At 31.8% G+C, this 27,038-nt stretch overlaps 1 protein-coding gene across 2 annotated transcripts in view; it reads left to right on the top strand.

Moving 5' to 3' along the window:
* Window positions 1-27,038, top strand: part of LOC147066719 (synaptogenesis protein syg-2-like) — an 874,747-nt gene that overhangs the window by 675,868 nt on the left and 171,841 nt on the right. For both annotated transcript variants that reach the window (XM_085955039.1, XM_085955040.1), the window contains exon 4: window positions 18,914-19,081. In XM_085955039.1, coding sequence (XP_085811165.1) covers window positions 18,914-19,081 — 168 coding nt within the window. The remainder of the gene's footprint in view (window positions 1-18,913; window positions 19,082-27,038) is intronic.

Genomic DNA, 27,038 nt, shown 5'->3' on the forward strand with positions numbered 1-27,038 from the left:
TTATTATTATTATGTAAATATACTAAAAAAATAACATTTTATCTAATATTATAAAGAAGAACTTTAAATTCCCTATCATATTTAAATTAAATCAATTTATGTAATAAAGTGTAGTATTTCACTAAAACAATTATATTCCTTTGATATTCATCATACAAATGTACGAGGGTGGGTCAATAAGTCCTTAGAAAAGCCGACAGGTGGCGCGACTAGTACTTCAAGCGGTTTGTTTTCATGCAGCGGCACTACCGATTCGGTATGCTGCGAAGTTTCAATCAGATTGGTCGGGTTGTTGTGTGTTTCTCGTACATTTAAAAAAAAAAATTGCTTGTGGAAAATGGAAAAATGGAAAATGGAGAAAATTGAGTTTAGAGTTGTTATTAAACATTTTAATATAAAAGGGTTAACAGCAAAGGAAATAAAAAATGAGTTGGATTTAGTTCACGGCATATCTGCTCCTTCACTTGCAACTATTTATAACTGGTTAAATGAATTTAAACGTGGTCGTACATCAACAAAGGATGAACCACGCTCAGGACGTCCTGTAGAGGTGACTACACCAGAAATGATCAATAAAATCCACGATATGGTGTTAAGTGACCAAAGATTAAAGTTGAGTGAGATAATTGAGGTTACAGGGATCTCAAAAGGTAGCGTCATTTCTATTTTACATGACAAATTGGGCATGAAAAATATTTCTGCAAGATGGGTGCCGCGTTTGCTCACAGTCGACAATAAACGCAGTAGGGTGGTGGCCTCTAAAGCCCTGTTGTCGCTCATGCAACGCAATCCGGATGAATTTTTTCGTCGCTTTGTGACTGTAGATGAAACATGGATACACCACTATACTCCCGAGACGAAAGAACAGTCAAAGCAGTGGATTGCGAAGGCAAACCATGTCCAAAGAAGGCGAAAACCGTAAAATCAGCTGGCAAGGTTATGGCTACTGTATTTTGGGATGCACGTGAAATTATTTTCGTTGACTATTTGGAAAAAGGAAAAACAATAACAGGGGATTATTATGCATCTTTATTGGACCAGCTAAAAAACAAAATTGAAGAAAAACGGCCTATTTAAACAGGAAAAAAATCCTCTTTCATCAGGACAATGCCCGTGTTCACACATGTTTACGATCAATGGCTAAAATTGAAGAATTGAAGTTCGAATTGGTCGACCACCCACCGTATTCGCCAGATTTAGCCCCCAGTGACTTTTTCCTTTTCCCAAACTTAAAAAAATGGCTAAGTGGACAACGTTTTTTTTCAAATGAAGAAGTCATCGATCGGACAAATGCTTATTTTGAGGACCTTCCGAAAACTTATTTTTCTGGCGGTTTAAAAAAAATTGAGAAACGTCTAACCAAATGTATTGAGCTCCAAGGAAATTATGTTGAGAAATAAAAAAAAAATACAAAAATAAAACCTGTTTTAATGCTTTTTTCTAAGGAATTATTGACCCACCCTCGTATATTCTGAAATATTATGGTAAAATAAATTTCTGCAAAAATAGTGCAGTGCAGTCTTGCCCAGAAACTTCAACTGATTCTCCATATTTTGTAATTCATAACTAAAAACTGACATTTTGTCAAATAGTGTACCCTTGTACTGAGGCAGTGAATTTAGTTGCTGTAAAAATGGGACAACTTACAGCCATCTGCGGCAACTTACATTATATATATATAACTTAACATTAAATTTTTTTATTTACTTAGTCGTGACTCGTGAGAGATTTTGATAATCTCTGAGATAGGCATTAGATATTATTTATTTGATGAAGAATTTGCCATCTTACTAAACTAAGTTTTAAGTATTTTTTACTAAATGGTGGCCCCATAAAACGAATCTTAATGCTTGATAATATAACACATTAATGAGATTTTGTGAAACAGGTTTATTATTAAAGGCAGCGATTGACAATCTGTGTTCCCCGTGGGATTCCTAATATGTCAATTAGGCGTAAACTTTTCGCTAAATCTTGTAGGATAAATTTTCCGCCCCATCCTGTAGCGAAAGAAAAACTTTATTCAGCCAAAATAACATTTTTCCGCCGACCTTTAGAGGCAGATTCTTCCGGAAAATTGTATTTTTTTCATCTTATCCATTAACGGACCGAACTTTTTTTTCACTTCGTGCGGAGAAAAGATGAAATTATTCTGCGTGTTTTTTTGAAAGAAATGCAAATTTATGATAAGGAAAATTTTGTACTTTCCCTGCCTACACGAGGATGTATTTTATTACACATGTTCCTCAGTATTATAACTCTAATACCCCTATGATACCAAACCCCTTAAGATATTTGACGGCTTTATTATATAAAATTTAATACGTTTAGTAAAACTTTTCAAATAGTATGTTCACCTCGTTCCAAATTTATTGTTTTCTCTTATAATATTTGAACCAAAAAACCCTTTCTGCCGGTAAATATTTTGAATTATATTTCAAATTATCTTTTGTAAGTGGTGGCGCTTTTAGCAGTGGACCGTATAATTTTAAGGTGCTGGTGAATTTTGGATCTAGGGGGGGGGTTAACAGGATCCCAGACACTAACCTTTTATGATGTTGATGATAGCTACATGGTCTGGTTGCACTATCACTTGCGCGGTATTGTTGCTTAGGGTGCACTTGACGTTACACTGTTTATGGATATGAGGTTGATGAATGATGATGACTGGTTATATGAATGATAAAAGCCGGTATCACGGTTTGGCAGGTATTCAGAAGTATCGCTTGAACGACGGTCACACTATATCAAGCTGACCCGGCCGTGGCCCACGAATAACTTCTGAATCAGTCTGTATAATAATTGAATTGACCAATAAACTGTGGTTTACGGTAACAGGATAACACGCACACCAGTTGTCTTGAGCTGACTCACGCGCGACGGCTGTCTGGTAGTCACTGAATGTACATTGCAGTCACGGTCTGCTCATGACCCGTAATTGCTCGTCGTCTGGTCTTGTGACAATAATAAATAAGGGGATTTGAGCAGGTGGGGAATAAGAACGACAGCCACCACAATCGACCCAACCAGTATGTATTATTATTTACAAGTAATTAGTATATTATTTTAGTATTCACTTATATTTCATATATATTTTTAACACAGTTCTCCACATACTTGATTTTATACCATTAAGTAACATTATCTTATTAGGACATTAATAATAACAAAATATATTATAGGTACTGTTTATGTAAAAAAATATCTATTAAAAAAATATCCCATATCGTAAAATATAGCTTTTGCACTAATTATAGTGGTTTTTAAGCTTTGGATCTAGGCAAAATAATTCGAGGAGGAACGCGGATGAAACTTTTTTTTCAACAAAATTAAATAAAGTAAAACGGAGTAATAATAATTTCTTACTCAGTTTTGTAAGTAAAACTTTCGATTGTCAGTTTGTAACACCTCATAAAAGGCTTTTGAAACTAAATTTGTACTGAAAATTTTCAATTAGCAAAGTGGATACGCCACTAAAATCTATATTTCTAAAAGCATACTAGCAATTGGTAAAGGTTTTAAAACAAAGATTATTGTTGTTAATTTTATTTATTTGACAGTTGTTTAAGGCTATGAACCCATTTTCAGAATTATCTTAGCATCCAGACCGAACGCTTACAACTCAAAATATAATTAGATGTATAGGGTATGTATTAACCAAATATTTAGCAAAATAGTAAGTGAAAAATAATAGCACCAATATAATAAATGAATGTTTATAAAATACAGGTTTCAAAATTAAATACAACTATTGCAATTAAATACAAATACAAAAATAAATCAACAAAATAAATTATACCTGAAAGAAAATTTCTTCTGTTTTTATTTATTGTAATAAAACCTCAAAATATACAAAATAATATTTTTTTCTATTTTTATATAGCTACCAATTCAACAATGCGGAAAAATTTATGGAATTATGGTCAAGTATTTTTATATAAAATGTTCACTTTATAGTACAAACTATTTGATATAATAATTATTATAATATTTATATCGAGCATTTATTGTCACTACCATTGATAATGCGTCGGTGAGATTTGCTGTAGTACGATGCATTATTATGGTCGGAATAATTATGAGCCCTACATAGACCAATATTTTTTTATGAAATTAACATATATTATGCCTCCATTTGCACAAAAATACCACTAAAGAATCTATAGCTTGTGATATTACCAGTCAAATTTACCGCGGCGATAGTGAGCTAGATATGAAGTGAGCCGGCTGCCAGTGATCAAAAATAGCTAAGGATCAAAGAAATTGAATATTTCCTTCCAAAATAGAGCTTAAATGTATAAAATTGATGTAAAAATTACCATTAGTGCAAATATGAAATTAGCTACTAGTGACTTTACATTGCAGATTTATTTGCTAATTTTCAGGGCGTATAAAAAGATAATCCGTCACGATGAGTAAATAAGCAGACAATAATACCTACTACTCTTCTTTTTTTCTTTCACCCTGTCACGTCCCAGTATGGTGGTATAGAGCAAACACAAGTTCGCGCCACTTCCCTTGGTCCATCGCCAATACTCATGCCTCCCGCCATGCCGCGCGTAGATCGCTTTTGTAGCACCGCTACAGGGTGAGGGAGGCCCGGCCACGGCGACGGAATCCTTGCTGTTGTGCCACAAGGGTACGAAGTGTCGCACTCTCTCGCGGCATACGGAACACATGTCCCAGCCACGTAAAGCTTCTCTTCGTGATTACCTCAATCATCGATCATCCGCTCACGAGTTCTGGTGTTTGTAACGCGGTCGCACCAACGTACCCCTAAGATTTGGCAGAGACATCGATTCTCAAAGCTCAAAAGCCAAGACTACTACTTAACTACACTTCGGCATAATTGTTTAATTGAAAAAAATGAGTAAAGCCATTTATAACTGCTTTCGAGTAAGTAATCACAATGTACATAAAAAATTTCGTATGTAAGAAAATCGGAATGGCAACTGAGCGATCTGAATAGTTGCGGAGTTTACCAACTTAATCACACTTCATGCTTTATGAAAAATACTTTCACAACAGAAATCGGCGGCTCTCGTGGTGCAGTGCGTAAGTCGCTGGCCTTCCATCCGAGAGCTCTGGGTTCTACTCTCGGTGACTAATTACATAATATAATATGTAAATTCCTCAAGCCTTGGAGCTTTACCACTGTTATTGGGCTTCACGGCATGTTATGGTGTTTAATAAAGAAACAGATTTAAAAAAAATGTATTTTATAAATGTAACTGAAACGTTTTTTCTATTGAGATTTTGATTCGTCGCCTGTTCTGTATATTATATTATAACTAAATCAATTTTTATTCGAAAAATTTCATGCTTAATCTAAATTATGTGTTAGAATAAAAATACTCTGGTATTTTCTATTTTTAATTCTTTCTTTCTTTCGACCATACCGATCCTAATAGGATCGGATCGGATATCCACAGAGTGGAGGTTTGTATTAACAGATTTTTATTAGATATATATATAGAAATGGATGTCAGCCACATGCTCAACCTATTAGGTCCATAGTCTGACTCTTACACAAATTGAAAAACAATATGTGTACTTGCCAGACCCAGGATTCAAACCTGGGACCCTCGACACTATAGACCGGCGCTTAAGCCACGCATCATTTAAGGTAAACCGTAGGGCATAGGGTAACAGTATATTACTCGTATATTCATTGACAATATTATAATGACGATATATCACTGTAGTTGGTTTCTTTAACACTTAATTTCGACTTAGCGTACTTATACATTACTCAACTATTCAACGACATATTGGTAACATAAAACAACTATTTACACTAATTAACAATTTCTACTAAATACTTAGTTATGACTAATGAGCTTTGAGTTAGGTACAATATTATAGTTCGTCGATAGTTTTCGGGTCGTGGCGCACAATTAGCAGGTTCCTGCCGACAGTCGGTCAACTTACTAGGTTAGTTTAGTTTGCAAATACCTAAACACCTAGTCACTACTAACCAACTTTGCTCATCAAGGAAGCTAAAGGCAATTAGCTATTACTTATACATCTGCCCAGGACTACAAGTTTGCAGAATTTACATATAAAATAAACCGCTTGAGAAGGATAGGCGGAATATATTGTAGACATTAAGAAAAATATCTATTTAACTATTTTTTTTATTCAACGAATAATTCAAAAGATTTAAGAAAGTAACATTCTCTTTATTGAACATACATAATTTTGAAAACACTTCTGAGAAAATATATTATAACCAATAGAAAAAATCTTTTTGAAAATTTGATTATTCGTTGAATAAAAAATAGTTAATTAAAAATTATTATCAAGTTCAAGTAAGCTACAACAAAAAATCTTGGAGTGATCCGTGACGTTGGATAGTAATTAAAGTGATACCAACCTACTTTGATTTAAAGCCGATCGCCAATAGTAGTTCAATTTGGAAAGCTCTTCAGTGATTGTTAACCTTTTCTATGCCTCACGATATTACTATGGCAGTATCTGACAGGCCACAGATTTTTAACGACAAATGTAGAATGTAGAGCGAAGCTCTTACTACAACCCCTGTAATACCGATAATTTGTGGCTTAGTATTTTATAATTATTCAAACAGATGTCACGGTGTGTTTAATTCTTCAGATTATGCAAATCAATCGACAGTGGTTAGTAATTTGAGTTTATAGATATAAGATAACTCGAAAAATTTGTATGAATGGCCTGTCAATCACGGCCTTATTGAACGAGATAGCTCGCTGAAGGCATAGAACCGGTTAGCCATTAGTAAAAATTTGTCACAATTAAGTGTGGCTCCTTTAACATAGTAGTTCTATGCGCATGAGTGCGATACCCAGGAGATTCTATTGGTTATAATATATTTTCTCAGAAGTGTTTTTAAAATTATTTATACGTATTCAATAAAAAATTCACTAAATAGTAATTTATTTTACTGTTTCACAACTTTAATAAGTACGACAATGTTAATTAATTAATTAAATAACTTTTAAAAAATACTTTTTTCTTCATTGTTATCTCCGCCATGATTGAGAATCACAACCTCTTTGATGCACTGCAAAACCATGTACCAGCATTCTCCATTTTATTATCTCTCATCAGCTTTGCGGTAAAAAGCCTACAGTTCACGGCGTGGTAACGGTGCGTACGTATTTGTTGCAAATGGTACCTACAACCACTCAAATAATACGCATGTAATCTAATAATCCGGATGCGAAGGGATGGACGTTACCCTTGCCACTCACACATATATTTTGTTATTGGTCAAATCGATCCGAAATCTCTTCAAATTGAATCTGTAGATTCTAAAAATATTTATCGGATATTCCAATAAATTGTATACATAAAAAATTGGCATTTAATCGGGCCCTCATGAAAAGATTGGTTGCTCACCACTAATATAATATGTCATTAATATAAAAACCCATGGTGGCCGCGCGGCTTAAACGTTGGACTATAACGCCGTGGGTCCCAGGTTCGAATCCTGGGTCTGGCAAGTACACATATTGTTTTTCAATATGTGTCTGAGTCAGGGTATGGACCTAATAGGTTTAGCAAGTGGCTAACATCCATTTCTCGTAAAAACAAAATCTGTTAATACAAACCTCTACTCTGTGGAGGCCCATATTATTATCCTATTAGGATCGGACATGGTCGAAAAAATATATTCATTATTGGTAGACGTATTAAATGAGATTAATTTAGTGATGATTTTGCTATGTATATTTTACATTCGTTTATGCCATAAATCTGATTTCGACTTCAAATACACTGCAATTGTTGATAGAAGGAAACCTAAAAAAGCTCTCGACTTACCTTGGACGGATATTTTTAGAAACACTAGGGAGGCTTTTGTATGATTTTAACAATAGTTTTAGGTACACCACTGCATATAAACTTTTTTTTATATTAAAGCATCCGAGCAAGAGCTTGTAAAAAAGAAAGTTTTTGAGGCAACGACGACTTAAAAAAAATACAAATAAAAGAATAAAAAACGTGAAATAATAAATATGGTGACACCAAGTGGTAGGTACTAATCTATTGGCTTAATACATTCATCAATTCAGTTGATAATTATGAATCTATATTATTTCTAAGAGATATCAAATCTTATAACAATAATTGGCATACCCTTTTGAAACGTCATGAGAGATGATATTGTCATCATTTAGATTTCTGATCTATACTAGTATCAAAAAGTTGCACAAACTACAATAGACGATATTTCAAAGATTGCTTGTAGAGGTTTTATTAGACTGAGAAGATCTCAGTCTTTTAATCATTCTTGACCTTTGGATAAGTTTCTTCTATATTTTAAGACCAATTATCTAAGTTATTTTTGTTTACTTTGAAGTCTGTGGAAGAGGGAATATCAATTAAAACAAATAGATTTTGGGAGATACCCAAAAAAGTTCCCCAACCCCTGGTAAACGATGGTTAGATAAGAAAATGGCACAGTCTTGTCTGTTCCTTTCTTTTTATAATTTGCTTTTACAAAATTCCAATAATAAATTACTATTTTTATATATTTTTTGTGTTTCTTAAAAGCTCTTAAAAATCTGCGTCTTCATAAAAATCTATTCTTAACACCAAAATGGCATTAAATTGTCTAATATATGATTTTATTGATAGACTTTTTTCTATCAAATGAAATCGAATTCGGCTGGCCTTTTTACGCTATAAAAACGTTTTTCATTATTATTTGAGGTTTTGTTTCAAATTTTCAGGGAAAACCAACGCTACTAATTCGGGCAATTGTAATAATTATATTTATATTACAATTGTATTAATTACATTTTGATATAAAAAATAGGACTTAAAAATAAAATACCACGAATCAATACTGAAGAAGTTATATTTAACTTTATTTTAAAAGTACGTACTAGAGAAAAATTTAATTAACTATTTTTTATTCAAGATTTTTTCAAAAGATTTGTGAATTTGGGATTCTTTATTTAATTACATAATTTGAAAACACCTCACATATGTTTATACCCACCAGAAAAAATCTTTGAAAAATATACGACGTCCGATAGAACTCTAATAACTTTATACTTCACGGTCTGGATTTAAACACATATTAATAAAACAACGTGTGCTAGGCACAGGATTCGTACCTGCGAGTCACGGCGAGATAACTGGAGCGCGTTGTATTTAGACTATAGCACCAATTTGATTGAGACAAATAAAATACAGGTGAAATAACCGCAATAACCAGAACAACTTGAAGAAATGACAATACTTCGTTGATTATTCAAACAGAAAACCGATACCTTAGAAAGGGAAATAACTCAAAATACCTTGTTCTAAGATAATGGCATTTAATAAATTTTGCACAAAATCTCATTTTTAACATTTTTGAAGTAAATGTCTTTCTTTTTTATTTATCCAAATGAACTTAGCAATGCATAATAAAAAAAATACAGTTTAACAAATAACGAACCCAGACATTCCCGTTTCTAATTATTGAATTAATGATTACCGGAAAAGGTTATTTGATTTTATGACAGGTTAAAGATTTTTTTGTTATTTTTTTATTGTATTATAAGGAAAATAGCCTTCTACATCTAATGGCATTATTAACTTAAACATTTAACCGTGAAATTTTTAGTTTCCCTATATAACTAGGGTATCGAAATGTGGCGCCGCAAGGAAACTGCGAAACACGTCATGATGGTACATTTGCACGCTACAGCCAACTGCACCATCGGTACATAAAAAGTAATAGTAAAATCAAGAAAATCAGTTTGGATAACATTAATTGTTATGTCTAACTTGTTTTCTGCATAATATGTATGGAAAACTTGTGAAACATTAATTGAATCAAAGTGTACTAATCCAGGAACACTTTGCTTTGGCTTTAATATTTTCTGTCAAAAACAGTTTATTTTTTTAAACTAAATAATTGAGTCATATAGCACATATAAATTTAATTGATAGTTTCTCAATAAAAATATAATTACATCTATGAAAAATACGTAAGAAGTGCTTATACTTCCACAATCATGGCGAGATGGCGATAGGTACCTTATTTATCTATTATCGGCTCTGAGTGCGTGCAAAAGCAAAATAGCATGCTGACAACTGGTCCCTAAATTCAAAAATAAATTCCCAAAACAGTTATTACTTTAATACTTACTTTAAATTAATTCTCTACTCTAAATAATATGAACAATGATATTGCAACTCGTACTCAAAATAAATAAAACTGTTATTTTCTAGGGATCCTGAGATCCGGTTTGGTATTGAGAATACTAAACTGAAAACATGACGGTTTAAAATTCTGTCCAGGATTGTTATCTCTAGAAGTGATGCGTGATCCTAAATAAATGTGGATCTATTTATTTCATAACTTGTAATCAATAATGAATAAATTATTTTTTTTAAAAAAACCTAAAACTTTAATAATAAAATTGTGTATGCTTTATCACAACTGCTTCCAATATTTTTTTTTATTTCTCTTTCTCGCTTAAAGTCGTTTCTTTTACTTTATTATTAGTATTATCATCTTATCCGTGTCAATTATTCCGCAGTTTTGCCTTTCGTTCGCCTCAAAAGACATTCTTTTCTTTGTTTTTAATATTATTCTTTGATAGAAGATTCAGACAGACGAACTTCTCAACGACTCTAAACGGCCTCTTTATATTAGAATTGTCTGTAATATTGATACCTAATTGGTTTGCCTAGAAAGTTCTTAATAACATTGTATACGTCTTAGTACGCGGTTACTAATACCGTTATACTTCATTAGAAGTACCTACTAAGATATTTATATTACATGAGATATTATAGGTAAGCTGATTAGTGACTGATGATAATAAAACTTTTTAATTATCATATTGATCGAATGAAATAGATAACAATAATCTAATTAAATGGATAAGTACTTTTAGTAATTAGGGATTTAAATTAAATGTATTATAACTGGTCAAATAAATAAATAATTTTCCAAAAATATTAATATCGTAAACAAAATAATTATAATATAAAAAGAACTTTTTATATACAACGTTTTTAAATTTTCTGTTGAATCATATAAACTTGACTTGACTAGCTTAAACGATCAAAAAAATTGTAGTTGACATATTGATTTCCATAGTAACGCACGTATATATTAATAATTTAGTTGCTAGGACCCTAGACCCCTAGCAACCAATAATGGTTTCGAAATAACTTTTCATACAAAACAGAATTAACTTAAAATGAATTCATTTCTACTTAAAGATGGCTAAAAGTATTTAAAAAATGCATTGGCATCGTGTTCTGATATATTCTAAAAGTTTCAAATGTCTAGCTAGTCGGAAAGTTAGTTAAAAATCGATTGCAAGATTTATACCGGACAAAGAACCGCCGGACAAATAAGAATACGAGCTAAGAAAAACGTTGTAAAAATTGTCGGCCACAATCAGGGCGATATTCAATTCATTCCATGGGAATACACTAAACTTCTACTAATCACGGAAATCTATTAGCTAAAAAATGCATTATTGCCCATATAAATTTAATTTGTTTTAGAATTTACGATTATTATTAATTTGTCCATGATGCAATAAGTCAAGTTTGATAATATAATAATTTGTTTAGTTCTATTTTATGTGTAGTTTTATTATAATTGAAAAATTCGGCAATGTCATAAAATGCCCTATGGGGTATAACTCATAAACTTTTATAACATATTATCAATAAGTCAAATTAATTACATTAATAAAATACCTACTTAATAACTTATTAAGTACGGTATTATTTTGTTGAATTACTACAGTGTATAAGAACAAATTTTTTTTTATAAATAAAGTGATTAAGAATAAATAAATCGTTTATTTTTGTAGTTTTATACTGGTGTGATAACCAAAATACCTATTACAAAAAACTAGTTTGTCGTATTTAATAATATAAGTATATTATGTCAGTTTGACACACACGATGGCTGCACGGCTTAAGCGTTGGTCTATAGCGTCGTAGATCCCAGCTTCGAATCCTGGGTTTGGCAAATACACATACTGTTATTTTCAATTTGTGTATGAGTCAAAGTATGGACCTAATAGGTTGAGCAAGTGGCTGACATCCATTTCTCGTAAAAACAAAAATCCGTTAATACAAACCTCCACTCCGTGGAGGCCCATATGATCGTATTAGGATCCGACATGGTCAGTAAAATAATATGTATGTATCTATTTAACTACTTATAGTAACCTCAAAAATATATTATCGACGTATAAGATACCTGAGTGAGATTTGAACACATTTCTTTCGTTTTCCGGGCGACTATCACTAAACTATCGACATAGGTGTTTTTCTTAGGAAATTTATCCAAAACACACGAGACAGTGTTATTTCAGATGCCTATTACAAATCGATACCACACTTGTATTTTTAGGTAGGAATATATCGTCGATGTTTTGTAAAAAGGGCGAATCAACCATTTTGACGAAAACGAGATTTTAATAAAAAAAAAACAATATGTATTTCACTAGCTTTGTTGTGTAAAAACGGTAAATTTGTATCTCCACAGGAAAGTACTTAAAACGATTATATAAATAATATAAAAAAGCGAATGTGACATAGTAGACCTTTTGAAATATTATATTATAATGCCTATTATAAGGACAGTATTCTTTCTAAGCTTTATTATAAACTTGTTAGACATTTATAATCGTCCACATTTGATTAACAAATAAATGTTAAAAGTTAAAAAGCCTCCTTCTGTAAAATAGCATTTTGGTTAATTCGCCTTTTTTACAAAACACCGACGATATAATATTATGCTCATCTCTTGTGTTTATATCGAGTTATATATAATATACAAGTAAGAATGGCTCTATTCTTGAATAAAAATATATTTAAAAACTATATAATCGTACCATTTTTAGCAATTCCATACAACCAAAACGCATTCTTTTAAGTTAGTACTGAGTGTAGATGGGGTTCCCGTATGTGAATATTGGTAAAGAGAACTGACAAGATATTTATCCCGACGTCCGCTTGGATGAAACTTCCTTGTAAAATACGAAGCGAGAAGACCCCGACCCTGTCGCGTTCAAAGAAGCTGCAATATTTCACAACGTGTGAGCTGGCCATTCATTCAACCATACTTCCTCAAATATAATAGAAAACTACTTATGATTTTACATTTTTATCTTTGTATGAAGTCTGTATCCTTTTATTGCATGGACGATGAGTAACAAAATAGACTATTAGACAAATAGCGTCGCCGCGATGGAGTAATTTAGTAATACTACAGAGACCATTCCTTGTGCCGTGTGTGAGTTCGACTTCTGTATCTGGCAAAAATCACAGTCTATTTTTTTCCAAAGTCCATTTGATCCAGAATAAAAACCCTATGGTTTTCCTCGTAAAAAGGTTTACTAGGGTGTAATTTAGCAAATGGCCCATGTATTCAACATATCAGCGAAATTGTATTTTTTTTCTTATATAAGGGGTGTAAATACGGACATTACCTAAATAATAACACTACAAAACCATAATATTATGTATTTTTGGGAAAGAAATCTTTACTAAGTACTAACATAATTATTGAAAATTAAATAAGTACCCATGTAATAATACGTTCCTTCCATTTTTTTTATAGAAACGCCTTTGTATTTAGTATTAAGAAAATTATATTTATATATTGATGTCATATGATTTCTGTGTAAATTACATTATATTCATAATATATGTATAAATGTTTAATATATTTGGAGTTTTAAACCACAATATTAAAAAACAATTTTAATAATCTACTTTATATTTGCATATACTTCGCCATTATGTTGGAACTGGGTGAAAAATTATCAATATCTAAGTATGAATTATTTTCTTCATCTTTCATGGTGCTATATTCCATGTCAAGATTTGGCATAGTTCACAAGCATGTGTGCCTCACAAATCTTCTCCAGTTTCCAGGCATTTTTTTCCTATCCCAGTCCCTTTTCGCTGTCTACATCTACATTGGTTTCTCAACTTTAGTGTATAATATTACTGTTGTACATCTAGTATTCTTTCAATATAAGCTTTTCATCCTTGGAGTGTTGAGCTACAGAATCAACAAATATTAATTAATGGTTCAACTAGATTGTTCAGATGTGGATTCAAAGTTTTTACACAATATTATTTTCTGAAATCATACTAATTTTTTTTATTAATTTCTTCTGATTCGAACTATATTGTACATCATTATATCATATCCATTGCATTAACCTACTTTTTCTTAGGTATGCTTACATAATGTAGTCTAAAAATGAGAAAATATCTATATTTTGCAACGTATTTTTCGATTTATACGCGGTATAAATGCAAACTCTGTCATTTACCATAGTGTTGACGTTAACCTATGTGTCCTGATAACTAACTTAAAAATCGAGATCATCACTGATTGATTCTCCCAAGGTACAAAATTAAACTATCATTGGTTATGCTAATTAACCAAAATTACTTCGGATGTTTATTTTACTTACGCGACGATGTATTTAGGTAGACTTTATTTTTAGTATTACTTCTTAAAATATAGTCTACTTAGCTCATTCAATGTACTACGATGGGAGTTCTATAAGCTCGCGGAATGGTGGTGAAAGTGGCAAGTATTGGGGTTAAACATATTTTTTTATTGTAAGGTAATCCTTTTTAGGTATACTTGTGCAATTGCAAGTTAATTGTTCACAACGCACCTGGTCACAAGGTTCAAATTGCAAAATGCAAGTGAATATTACCTGTTTCCAAATTTTAAGAAAGACTTACGTGGAAAACATTTTGATGATAATTAGTCCCTACAAGTAGCCGTAAACGAGCATTTTGAAGGCACATTGGAAAATTAGTTTTATGAAGGCTTAGAAAAATTAGTCGATAGATCTAAGACATTCATGTCCGGGGAGATTATATTGAAAAATAAAAATATAAAATATATAAGTATATACTTTTCTTTCTGTCCCATTCCGCGAACTTATGGAACTCCCTTCGTACATGTATATATTTTTTTATTTTATTTCTTCTTCTGATTACTCTGGTTATTTATATTGCTAATTCTGTTGCTTACATCATTATTTGTTTTATTCGTTTCATATTGTGAATGTCTTGAATTTGTAATTTTACCAATAAATATAAAATTATAAAAAAAATTTTAATAACCATAAGTTATCACTGAGCGTATTATTACGAATTACATTTGTAATTATTAATTAATAATAAGTGTATTCCGATCTCACTTAATAATAATATTGTTAAACAGTTTGAGAAGATCTTTGTTGATAGTAAGCATAGCTGAATGCAGCTGACATGAAGCGACTCGCGTCTTCGGTTTCATTTACAGAATATGCCAACACAATTTAACTATGACCAATATAGAGAATGTTATACAATCATACACATTGCTTTTATAAACCATCGGATGCAAGATGTAACTCTATACATAGCGTATTGTTCAAATATATAAAAAGACAAAAAAAGTAATAAAAGTAGATTTTAAAAATACTGTCTATAAAAATATAGGAGTCTAAAAAGACAAAAAAAATCATGGAAGACAATTCTCATTGAATCACGAAGTACGATTACAATGAGAGAATAACCTAAATAAAGTTAAACAATATATTATATAGATGTCAAATTAAATTTAATAATTAACTCTATGGTGATAAACAACTCAATCCGTGTCAGCATATTGATCGGCGATATTAAAAACCCATTCCTGTAGTGTCCAATTATGGCAAACCCAGTAGATAGCTGATTGCAATAATTCTTTCCGCGATATCCATTTTTCCACATCGTCAGCTATATCCGATGACACAAGCTCGATATAGTAGCTGACTCAATTATAGTAACTATTTCATAAATATTCTTTTCAAGATATTATTTTGATTGTGAGGACGTCAATAAATAGCGGATCATAATTCATTGGACATGTCACTCGAATATAAGTTCCTGGTCTGTTAGTATCTCAGTCTCGGAATCGCTCCGCACAACATTCCACTCTACCGAGATGGGACGTCGGAACAGTATCATAAGTATTATCACATAACTACTGTAACATACTCTTGTACCGAATATTTACGCTGCAAATAAAAACTCGCTCCTCCATCCATCGGTGTTTTCTTAAAATATTAGAGAACATTTTGCAAATCATATAAAAGACTTCGTTACTGACCAATTAAATACTTAAGTAATACTTTTACATATGCAAAACAATTGAAACTGCGCAGAAAACCCGTACGTATTTTAGGCTTCATTGTCCGGAAAATGTATAAATATATAATGTTAGATATTATCAGCTTACGTCAACAGTAATGAAAATATACATGCAAAATTGACAGCGCGGACAACTTGTGGCCTATAATAATGTATTTTAATTTCAAAATTTGATTTAACTCTTTGTTTATTTTATAGTAGCGGCATTATTTAGGCCAAAAGAAAAGCATTTGATTTATGATTGTTTACTTTTTACTGTCAATTTAAACTACTCTAAATTCTAAAAGAGATACTCCAATCCGTATTATAAAACGTTATTTATAGTAAAGCAATATGGTTATTTTTTTTTAATGTATAGTGATTATTAATATTGCCGTTAATACCGTAGTGAGTAGATAAAAGTTTTTTTTAATAGCTAACTGTCCCCACGCGCAATTATTATCCGCACGGTAATGTATCTAAATACCTACATCTGATTGTAAACTTTGCCCATAAATATATGGTTACTAATAGTGTAAAAAAGGAAAGGAAATTCTCTCATTTATATACCTAATCTTTTTTAATTTATCGTATCATGAAGTGGTTACTTCAACTTATTATGTAGGCATATGCTCTGGATCTAAACACACGTTGAAAAACGGTATGTGAATATTATATACATGAGGTGGAATTAAAACCTGGAACCCATTAGTTCATTAGTGAATATATTACCACTCGTCCATTGTTTATTAATTCAATAATTAGGGCGCAAATTATGTTTTGTGAGCTTTGACGTTTCGTCAATCCAAACTATATAGATGAATTATTTTATAAAATTTAGATTAGTAGTTTATTGAACATACATTACCTAAAAACACCTCAGATATACCCACAAGAAAAAATCACATTTTAAAATCCAACTTTTACCAAATTTTAACGTCCAACGCAACTGGTGCGTTGCCCATCAAATGGCCATTATATATATATTTAGCATGCTATTTGAATGTGGTAATTAAATATTAATTAAAAGGTTCTCAGCGAATAGGTATGTTCAATATATGAAATGTTCAAATCTTATATATTATTTGTTGAATAAAAAAAATGGTTTGGTAGTTTATAATCAGAAATTAAATGTATAAATTTTCATATTATCTAATGAAAATATCAGTTTTACGCTTATGATAAATTCATCAACGGCCTCAAATATATTTTCATTGTCAATGTCTTAAGTCTTGACAATATAATATAAATATACTTCTCAAACCTTGTGAATTATTCGTTGAATTAAAAAAAATGGTTTAGTGGTTTATAATCAGAAATTAAATGTATAAATTCTCATTTCTAATAAAAATATCAGTTTTACACTTATTCATCAATGGTCTCAAATATATTTTAAGATATTTTCTTTTTGAGCGGGCTTGACTATATAAATATTATATACCAGATGATTTGCTTATTTATAATATTTATACGATCTGATATTGACAAATAATATAACGATTAGTTAAAATAATATGTAAATGTTGCATTGCTTTGGTTACAAGTATATAATATGTCAGCTTAGATAAAAAGCAATCACGTGTTTTACCTGGTCAAAATAGAAACTATCTCACTGAATATTAAAACATAAATCTCCGTGTGACTGAAACACTTGGCTACTTTTCAAAACAATTCGCTTCCAAATCACACCGTTGGAGAGAGAATAAAATGTTTACGAAAAACACCTTTGCTTTAAAGTACAAAGGCTTTCCAGAAACGGTTACATACGGGCGCATAAAGAAATGTATACAAGACCCAGTGACAAAGCAAATAGCTTCGACATTGCACATCGAAAAATATCTTCAAATAAAGTTTACTGGCCGCCAAAAAGACATATTGAATGCGCTGTGGCGTGCTATATTGTATGGAGATGTGGTTACGTACAATACAACTTTGTTATTTTACAGTGTAGATTCGTGAATCAGAATGATACGATAAACTTATATAAAGGACAATATTATTTATGATTGATAAGCGAACAAAATATGTAGTACTTAGGTCCTAACTAATTTATATACCGACGGTAATCTAATTTAAGTACACAATTCAAATAAAATACACAATATCATAAATATGTTTCTAAAGCTCGGATACACGGATACCATTCCAAATACTGTAACCAACTCTAGATGCGAAATATTTTTTTTATTAGGATTGCGAACTAATTATTTGGCAGTAGAACAGTAACAGTAACTGTTAGCTAATGTGTACCCGGCATTACATAAAGTTATGTATTGAAAATAGTAATTTATCAAGACATACAAAGAAATTAATTAAATGCAATACTTTGTATTCAAAAACTATTTTATTTTATTTTTCATGAAAGATGTTTGCATAAAATTTAAATTATAAAAATTAAAAAATATTTATATTAAAATATAAGTTAATACTAAAATGCAAGCCTTTTTTATAAATACAATACAATTACTAAATAAATATAATATCTTCCATTTGCGTTTTTATTAAGATGCATTTTTACTATAAAAATGGTAATGATTTTTTTTGTATTTAAGAAATTACTTATTTTTTATATAAAAGGCATGTATATTATTACTGCTCGGGCCATTATAACACACATTTTACCACAAAAAAATAATAAATATGTATATTTATATACTTATTATATTATATAACTACATACATATGTGCCTTATGTTTATACGTAATTACTAGTTAATTATAATACGTATTATGTTGATATTAAAGAATCTATTTATTATTTTTGTTTTAGTGAAACCAACTTCAATACGAGTGGCAGACGCAACCGGTACTGACATCAACAACGCCACAACTCTTGGTCCATTGACTGAAGGAAGTGACATCCGACTCGAGTGTTTAGTTGTTGGAGGCAGACCTACTCCCAAGCTTTCGTGGACTATACGAGGGAAAGAGATACAAGGTAGGAAGAACAATAATACTCGTTTATTATTTTATATATTGTACTACTATAGGTACTTAAGAGCATACATAAGTGAAACGGCAAATAATTTTCAACAATAGGTGGGAGGAAATTTCGCACTCGTCGCTAATCGGAGAGCGGTGGCGAAGTGTGAGCACGTCAATTTGTTTTGTGATGGCGTGGGAGGAACATATTCTTATATCGTGTAAAGATGACAAAAAAACGTTACTTGTACTTGTTAATGTACTCGAAAAAGAGAACATGTTAATGAATATATTATTATTGTTACTAATATAACAATAAACATAGCATTAAATGGACACATGTTGAATTTTTATGACAAATTATATTTTGTTTGGCACGCGTTATTTTCACAATCCACGCGTCGCATAGTCACGATCTTTTTAGACCATGCCTCAGCTGAAGTATAGCCTTAAGCGTTTTTAAAAATCATACAATCTAAAGACCAAAATTTATAATCATAAAACAAAGATATCTTTTATAACGTTTGTAATAAAATGACAATTATCAATCTTATTTGAATCAATTTTATAATAAGATACATTAATCGAATGTGCAAACTAAATGGGCTATAGTGATAATTTGCAACTACGTGAGACTAAATTGATAAAATAATTTTATAACATTCATTATTTAATTAAAATTCATATTCAAATTATATTTATTTTTACATACTCTTATTGAACATTACCAATTATTAATTTAAGACGTTCACAGAATGACATTTAGAAGCAAATAAATATTATTAAAACAGTATTATATAAAAAAAGAAATGGATCAGCATTAAGTTATTAAACGGTAGAAAAGTGTAAATACAAAAAAAATATAAATTAGATACAATGAAGTACATCGAATAAGCTAAGCAGACCATTTTTTAACAATTTATAAAACAATGCCCACCTATAGGGGGGAATGGGACAACTGGACGCCAAGACAATTGGACGCCGCACTGTCGTAGACACGTACACAGAACGTAGACAAGGAATTGTAATCAGTTTCTAACTACTACTTAGAAGTTTTAATTCATTTTACTCTTAAAATAATGTTTTTTTTATTGCGGATAGAAATTACCATGCCTAAAAGGCTTTATATAAAAATAAAAAAAACTCTTTTTTCGTTGGAACTTAAACATAATATGCACGATTAAATCATTATTTACGTGTGCATATTTAAATTCTCACCAACTGTTAAATAATAATATTAAATGTAATTTTTTAAAGTACCTATAAGTATCTAACGTTTATTATTAAATTATATTTCTCGTACTGAGTTATGTATTACTGCATAATTAATTCTGTTTTTATTGTTATGATATTTGTACGTACGTATACCTGCATAAAGCATGGAGGGATAAACTTAACGTCTAGTGGGCATATCCATGGAAGAGCTTTACGCGTTTTAAGATGATATAAAACAAAATCTGTATACATTTTATTCTAATACCCGGGCGCCATTTATTAAAAAAAAAGCAATACCAAATAACGAATGAGTCGTGGCAAGTCTCATATTTGAATCCCGGGTCTGACAAATTAATTATTACCTTGATGTTTTTCAATGTATGTTTATTTCAAATACATAGACACTATTATAATGAGAAGGTAGCTAACATCGATTTTACGTAAAAAAAAACTATTCAAAACCTCTTATTTAGACGGGCAAGTTCGCCTGTAGAGCCAATGAAAAAAAAACTGTGCGAGTATCTATATAACATTCCCTAATTAAAAACATACTTTTGGAATATTTTTAATAATACTAGGTTTGTTGCAGACCTATACATAAATATAATAAAAATATATGATAGTTTTATGAAAGATTCAAAAAATAATATAATTTTATTACGCGCATTGTACCCATAAAAACTGCATTCTTTTACTCGCAAATATCTCAATCTGGTACCTTGGTTCCGATATAAATAAAACATACCTACGCAAAAATAGTCAGCAAAGATCGAAGGTATTTTGCTTTTTAGATTTTTGAATACTTCATCCCTTAAGAGTGTAGTTTAGGAAACGGAAAACAAAGTGGAGAGCCTTTTATTTTATTTTACGAGTGGCAAAAGGGTGAGGATATCGGGTATGGTAGGGGGTGGTGGGGTTAAATACAGAGCCGCATTAAGCATAAGAACTTCCTGTTAGCTTAAGAAAAGTATATAAATAATGTAAGAATAAGACAAATAGTATTATTTACTTGACATAGGTGTATTATAAAGCTATCGTCTTAGTTAAAATAACAATAGAATTCATTAAAATTGTTTATCTTGTTTCAAATAAATATTTAATATTAAGTTAAATTAATATTTCAGCATTTATTAATTAAATTTTTATAAAAAAAATCTTAAGTGTTCCCCACGCATCTATGAGCTAATATTTTTGGACAAAATCGGAATGCATTATATCCCGGGTCATTTGTCAGTCTCTCGGGGTACGCAAGAATTACGCGATGTCATCTGAGGTTTGAACCTCGTCACACTCGCAAAGTTAGGACTCTTCGAAGCTCCACAAATTTATTATATTTTAACTTCTAGGTTGACTTCTAGACTTCCAATTGGTTCGCAATTGGGTGAGAGTTATTCATGTCTGATGGTTGTTGTATCCTCCACGTAACTTTGCAATTGTACACAGTGACAATATTTGTGTGTAATACGCACTCCGTATTAGTGTATTAGTAAATGCCAGGCGCCTGATTGGCTGATTTCATCAAATAATTCAAAATAATTTTAAAAAATCTATTCCAAATTGCAAGGTAGCGTGGAGGGTAGTATACTAGTCGCGCATATATGTATCTTTTGCTCGTTCTCTGTTCGAATTAGCAATGTTTCGGTAATCAAGACTCCTCAAACATAGACGTTTATTTTAAAAACTTTACTTAATTACTATACTTTTTATTAGCAGATAGCATTCAAAGCGATCAGACGTATTTAATTGTTAATAAGTAATCATAATCCACTAATTAATTTCACTTATACCGTTAGACTCTATTGCCAAGCTGGCTGAAACGTAATTACCGGTCATTAAGTATTTATTTAATTCGTGTGATTACTGATATTTACTGTTATAATTATTGTGTTTGTTTACATTCACGAATTAAATAATTTTATAAAAAATGGCGTGCAAACAAGTGATTTCGTGCAAAAACTCTTTAAACTATATCCTCAAAGTTTTGGCTGAAGTGAAATCTAAAGTCACAAAAGAACTGCAAGGGCGACTGGCTATTGCTTCGAATGATTTGATTGCTGCAGTTGCTGAATTAACGGTTGAAAACGAGACCCTGAGGAGTACAAGCAAGGAGTACAAGGACATACAAGCACAGAGTGTTTCGGTTTCGCCCTTAGACGTTTTGCCTGACGAAGTTATTGTAGCTCTGTCACCACCGGTGTCCATATCTACGGCTGTGAAAGACAAAAACAAACAAGTTGAGCCACTATTTGCTGAACAGATTACCGTCATTCAGTCACAATCTCCAAGCATTGGCGAATGGTCAACGGTAAAAAAAAGGAGCCCAATGAGTCATCGTAATTTATCCACTGGAATCGAATCTAAGCGACCTAGCCTGCAAACTTCTACCCTCAAAAAAATATGTGGTTCCAAATCGTGTTCTGGCGTTGAAAAACGCAGAAGTCTACATATTTGGTCATTACACCCAGACACTACAGTAAGCGGCCTAACTGATTATGTGAAGGAGAGTGTAGGTAATATAAAATTTGAAGTAATTAAATTAAATACAAAGAATAAATATTCTTCATTCAGGATAACAGTTCCAGAGTCCTCTATTGGCCATTTTCTTGTTCCTGAAATTTGGCCGGTTGACTCGATAGTCAATGAATGGCGTTGGAATAAGTCAGCTTCACCCCATACTACTAGCAAAAGCTCGTGACGGTCACCTAAATACATTGACGTTTATTATCAGAACGTTCGTGGTCTCAGGACGAAGACAATCGAGATGCGTAACACTCTCCTGACAAGTGACATTTCTGTCATATGCTTGACTGAAACCTGGCTCAATAACTCGATTTGTGATGGTGAACTTTTCGATAGTAGATATATTGTATTTCGTTGTGATCGTTCATTTGGTCAAAGGGGTGGCGGTGTGTTAATTGCCGTTCGCTCTGATCGGGTAGATAGTGTATCTGTGATTGACCATATATTTACTGGTATCGATATAATTATTGTCAAATTGCTGTGTAATGGGTCGCCTTTTATTATTAGCTGTGTTTATTTTCCGCCTCGATCATCGTGTAATACTTATAATATGTTTTTCTCATATTTTGAAAATTTGTCTATTGGCAGCTCAATTGCAATCATCGGTGACTTCAATCTTTATTCGGCATCCGCCAATGTTGATTTGGAATTTGCGCACTTTCTGAGCTGTATGCACTTTAAACAGTTTTCTCAAATTAAAAATGTAAAATCACGCATATTGGACTTGGTCTTGGCAGATACAGATTGTAATGCACAGGTGAATGCTTGCGTTGATCCCCTTGTGCAGGAAGACGCTTACCATCCTGCTCTATTAGTTGAGTTGCCAATCAATTATCATAATTTTTCCAATAGTCGTCTTAGCGATAGCAATAATTTCAATTCTGTTAGCTCGGAAACTTTCTTTTTTAATAAATGGAATTTCTTCAAAGGCGACCTATTACAAATGTATTATGAAATGCAGAGTATTGATTGGAATGCTTTATATGGTACCGATGATATTAATAGTGCAATTGATGTTTTCTATGTAAATATTTATAGTGTATTTTCCAAGTCTTTTCCCATTAAGAAGTCTTCGGGTACTTCGCGCAGCTACCCTAAATGGTTCACTCATAGCATTATTAAATCCATTGACTTGAAAGCCATCTGTCATAAACGATGGAAGCGCTCGAAGTGCTTGAATGATTATGGCGCTTTCTCCGATATGCGCAGAAGAGTTCATCGCGCCATTGACGCTGCTCACAAAGCGTACATTGAGAAAATTTCCTTGAATTTAACCTCAGACCCGAAAACTTTTTGGACGTATGTTAGGAGCTTACGTAACTCTTCTGCACAGCTATCGTCTATGTCTTTTGGGGGTAGTGTATTGAATGGCTATAAATCCATCGCTGACGGTTTTGCTGAATATTTTAGGTCAGTTTATTCCACGATTCCACCAAAACTTCAACCTCAACCTGAATACTTTTCGTCTTCTTGGCCCATACTAAATATTGGTCCTCTGGATGAGTCAGATATGAAATATGCTTTTTCTAGACTATATCCGAAATCCTCAGTAGGTCCAGATGGCATTCCTCCATGGCTATTAAAAGGATGCAAAAAACTTTTAAGCGATCCTTTGTTGTATATTTTCAATCTATGTTTAAGTAAATCTACCTTCCCTGAATGTTGGAGCTTAACTCGTATACGACCGGTGTATAAAAATGGCTCGGTATCTGAAATAACTAACTTCCGACCAGTGGCTGTTTTCTCTGCACCGGTCAAACTATTTGAGTCCATTTTACATAAATATATATATACACACGTGGATGGTCAGCTGACTGACGCTCAACATGGTTTTCGATCTACTCGATCAACAGTTACCAACCTCATGGAGTACACTGAATACATATCTCGTTCACTAGACAATCATTGTCAAGTTGATGCAATTTATACGGATATGTCAAAGGCTTTCGATCGAGTTGATCATGATATTCTTTTAACTAAACTGAGTGCAGTAGGCGGATCTATTAATTTTGTAAATTTTTTCAAATCTTATTTTTCACATCGTTGTCAATATGTCGAGTACGCTGGGTGTGCATCTGAAGTCTTTCAAACTCTTTCAGGTGTTCCCCCAAGGATCAAATCTTGGACCAATTATGTTCCTCATATTTGTCAATGATATAGTTAAAGCCATGGATGGAGTAGAATTTTTACTTTTTGCGGATGATTTGAAATTATATGCACCAATTCGCAATGAGTTGGACTGTTGCATGTTACAGAGAAATCTCTGTTCAATTGAAAGTTGGTCAAAAAAGAATAAATTAGAATTTAATACTGACAAATGCTTTTGTATTACTTTTTCTAGGTCAAGAACTCCGATTAAATACAATTATATTATGTCAAAAAATTCTTTAAAACGTCAATCTGAGGCGAAAGATCTTGGGATAATTTTTGATCCTTCATTATCCTTTCACTCGCATATAACTTCCACGGCTCTACGTGCGAGTAAGCTTCTAGGATTCAACATGCGACAATCCAAACCATTCAAGAATCCTAATGTATTACGTACACTCTACGTCTCATTAGTGCGTAGCATTCTTGAATATGGGTCGATTATCTGGTGTCCTTATGAGGTTTCCTATAAGCTTATTTTAGAACGCGTCCAGAAGAAATTTCTTCGATGTCTTTATTTTAAAACATTTAACTATTTTCCTTTCGATAATTCGTCAGATGATTATTTTCCGACTGCCTTTTTACAAGGCATGCTTACTTTTCACTCTCTTGAATCTCGTCGGTCTCTTCTGCTGTTGAAACACTTTTGCCTGTTATCGCGAGGGATGGTTTCCAATCCTGGTGTCCTAATGAATTTGAATTTCCATGCGCCTGTCAATTACCTACGTGGTCGCAGTCATGATTTATTCTGGATTGGAACCGTTTCCTCGTGTCAAGCCTATCAGGCACCATTAGCGAGGGGTGCAAGACTAGTAAATGCGCTCCCTAAAGACATAGACATTTTCAATGATGTACTTTGCATTTTATTTTTGAAACTGTATTTTTCTGTTTAAAATTGTATATTTTCCGTTCTCAAAAATTATATTTTTCTGTATTAAATTATATTTTTCTGTATTAAATTATACTTAAGTATGTTTTGGTTATTTTTTTTTTTTTTGTTATTATTATTGTTATTATATATATATATCTGTTTCTATATTCTCTTCTCTCTTGTGAGGGTAATGTTTGACTTATAATGTAAATCTCATGTTGTGTACGTCTTGAATTTAGATTTGTTATGTCCACAATGTTTTGTATTCCTAAATAAATAAATAAATAAATAAAATGAATTATCTGCATTCGAGCCTGGAATGGGGGGAGGGGGGTATTGGAAAATTCAAACATGAATGGCGCGTGAGAGCGCACTCAGATTTTTTCAATCTTCGGTGAATTTCACTGGCGTGGGGATTGAAACTTGTGAAATCAAAATAAAACTATTTTATATTCAATGAATAATTCACAAGATACAAGAATGTATCACTTTTAATTAAATATACATAATTCGGAAACACAGCTTAAAAATATCTTTAGAAAATATAGATGCTAGGCAAAACCGGAAACTCACATCCATCGCATTCCGGCCAATGTGCTTTACCGATTTAGTTACATACACAATACCTAATTACAACGAAATCAATCAATAATTATGCGACTGAAGTACCCCGATATATATAATTTTTTATGTTTTTCCAATAGATGTGTTTCTGAGGTACATATTTCCGAATTATTTATGAATAATTACACTTATGAACATAACGGAAAATGAATTATTTTATTTATGGATACTAATAATGTGTATTTTTAAGAACACGATATAGCTCTAAGGATATCTAAAATTTTTAAAGAGTCTTCGTAATTACTATACTTATATAAATAAAATTTACGTTTAAAGACATTCTTCATATACATTTATACACGTACATTATCCTTAGCTAACTCAGAATCGACACAAATTGAAGGGTAGGTAACTAGCAACTTTACATGTAATGCCCTTAATTGACTGATTATAATATAGAATTCACCATAATCATATAATATGCGGGTGTATTCGTTGTATTCTCAGCACATTAATTAACTATTATTTTACTGAATGGTCATCATAAAAAATGTGTTGCTTATTAAGTTGCATTGTAAGTATTTTATTATAATATAGACAAATTTATGTCATTATATGATTACATCATTTTCTACAAAAAGGGTTGAGCGTTGTT

This window comes from Rhyacophila brunnea, unplaced genomic scaffold (genome assembly GCF_057557595.1).
Source record: "Rhyacophila brunnea isolate RB1 unplaced genomic scaffold, BYU_Rbru_1.0 scaffold_4, whole genome shotgun sequence".
Lineage (NCBI taxonomy): Eukaryota > Metazoa > Arthropoda > Insecta > Trichoptera > Rhyacophilidae > Rhyacophila > Rhyacophila brunnea.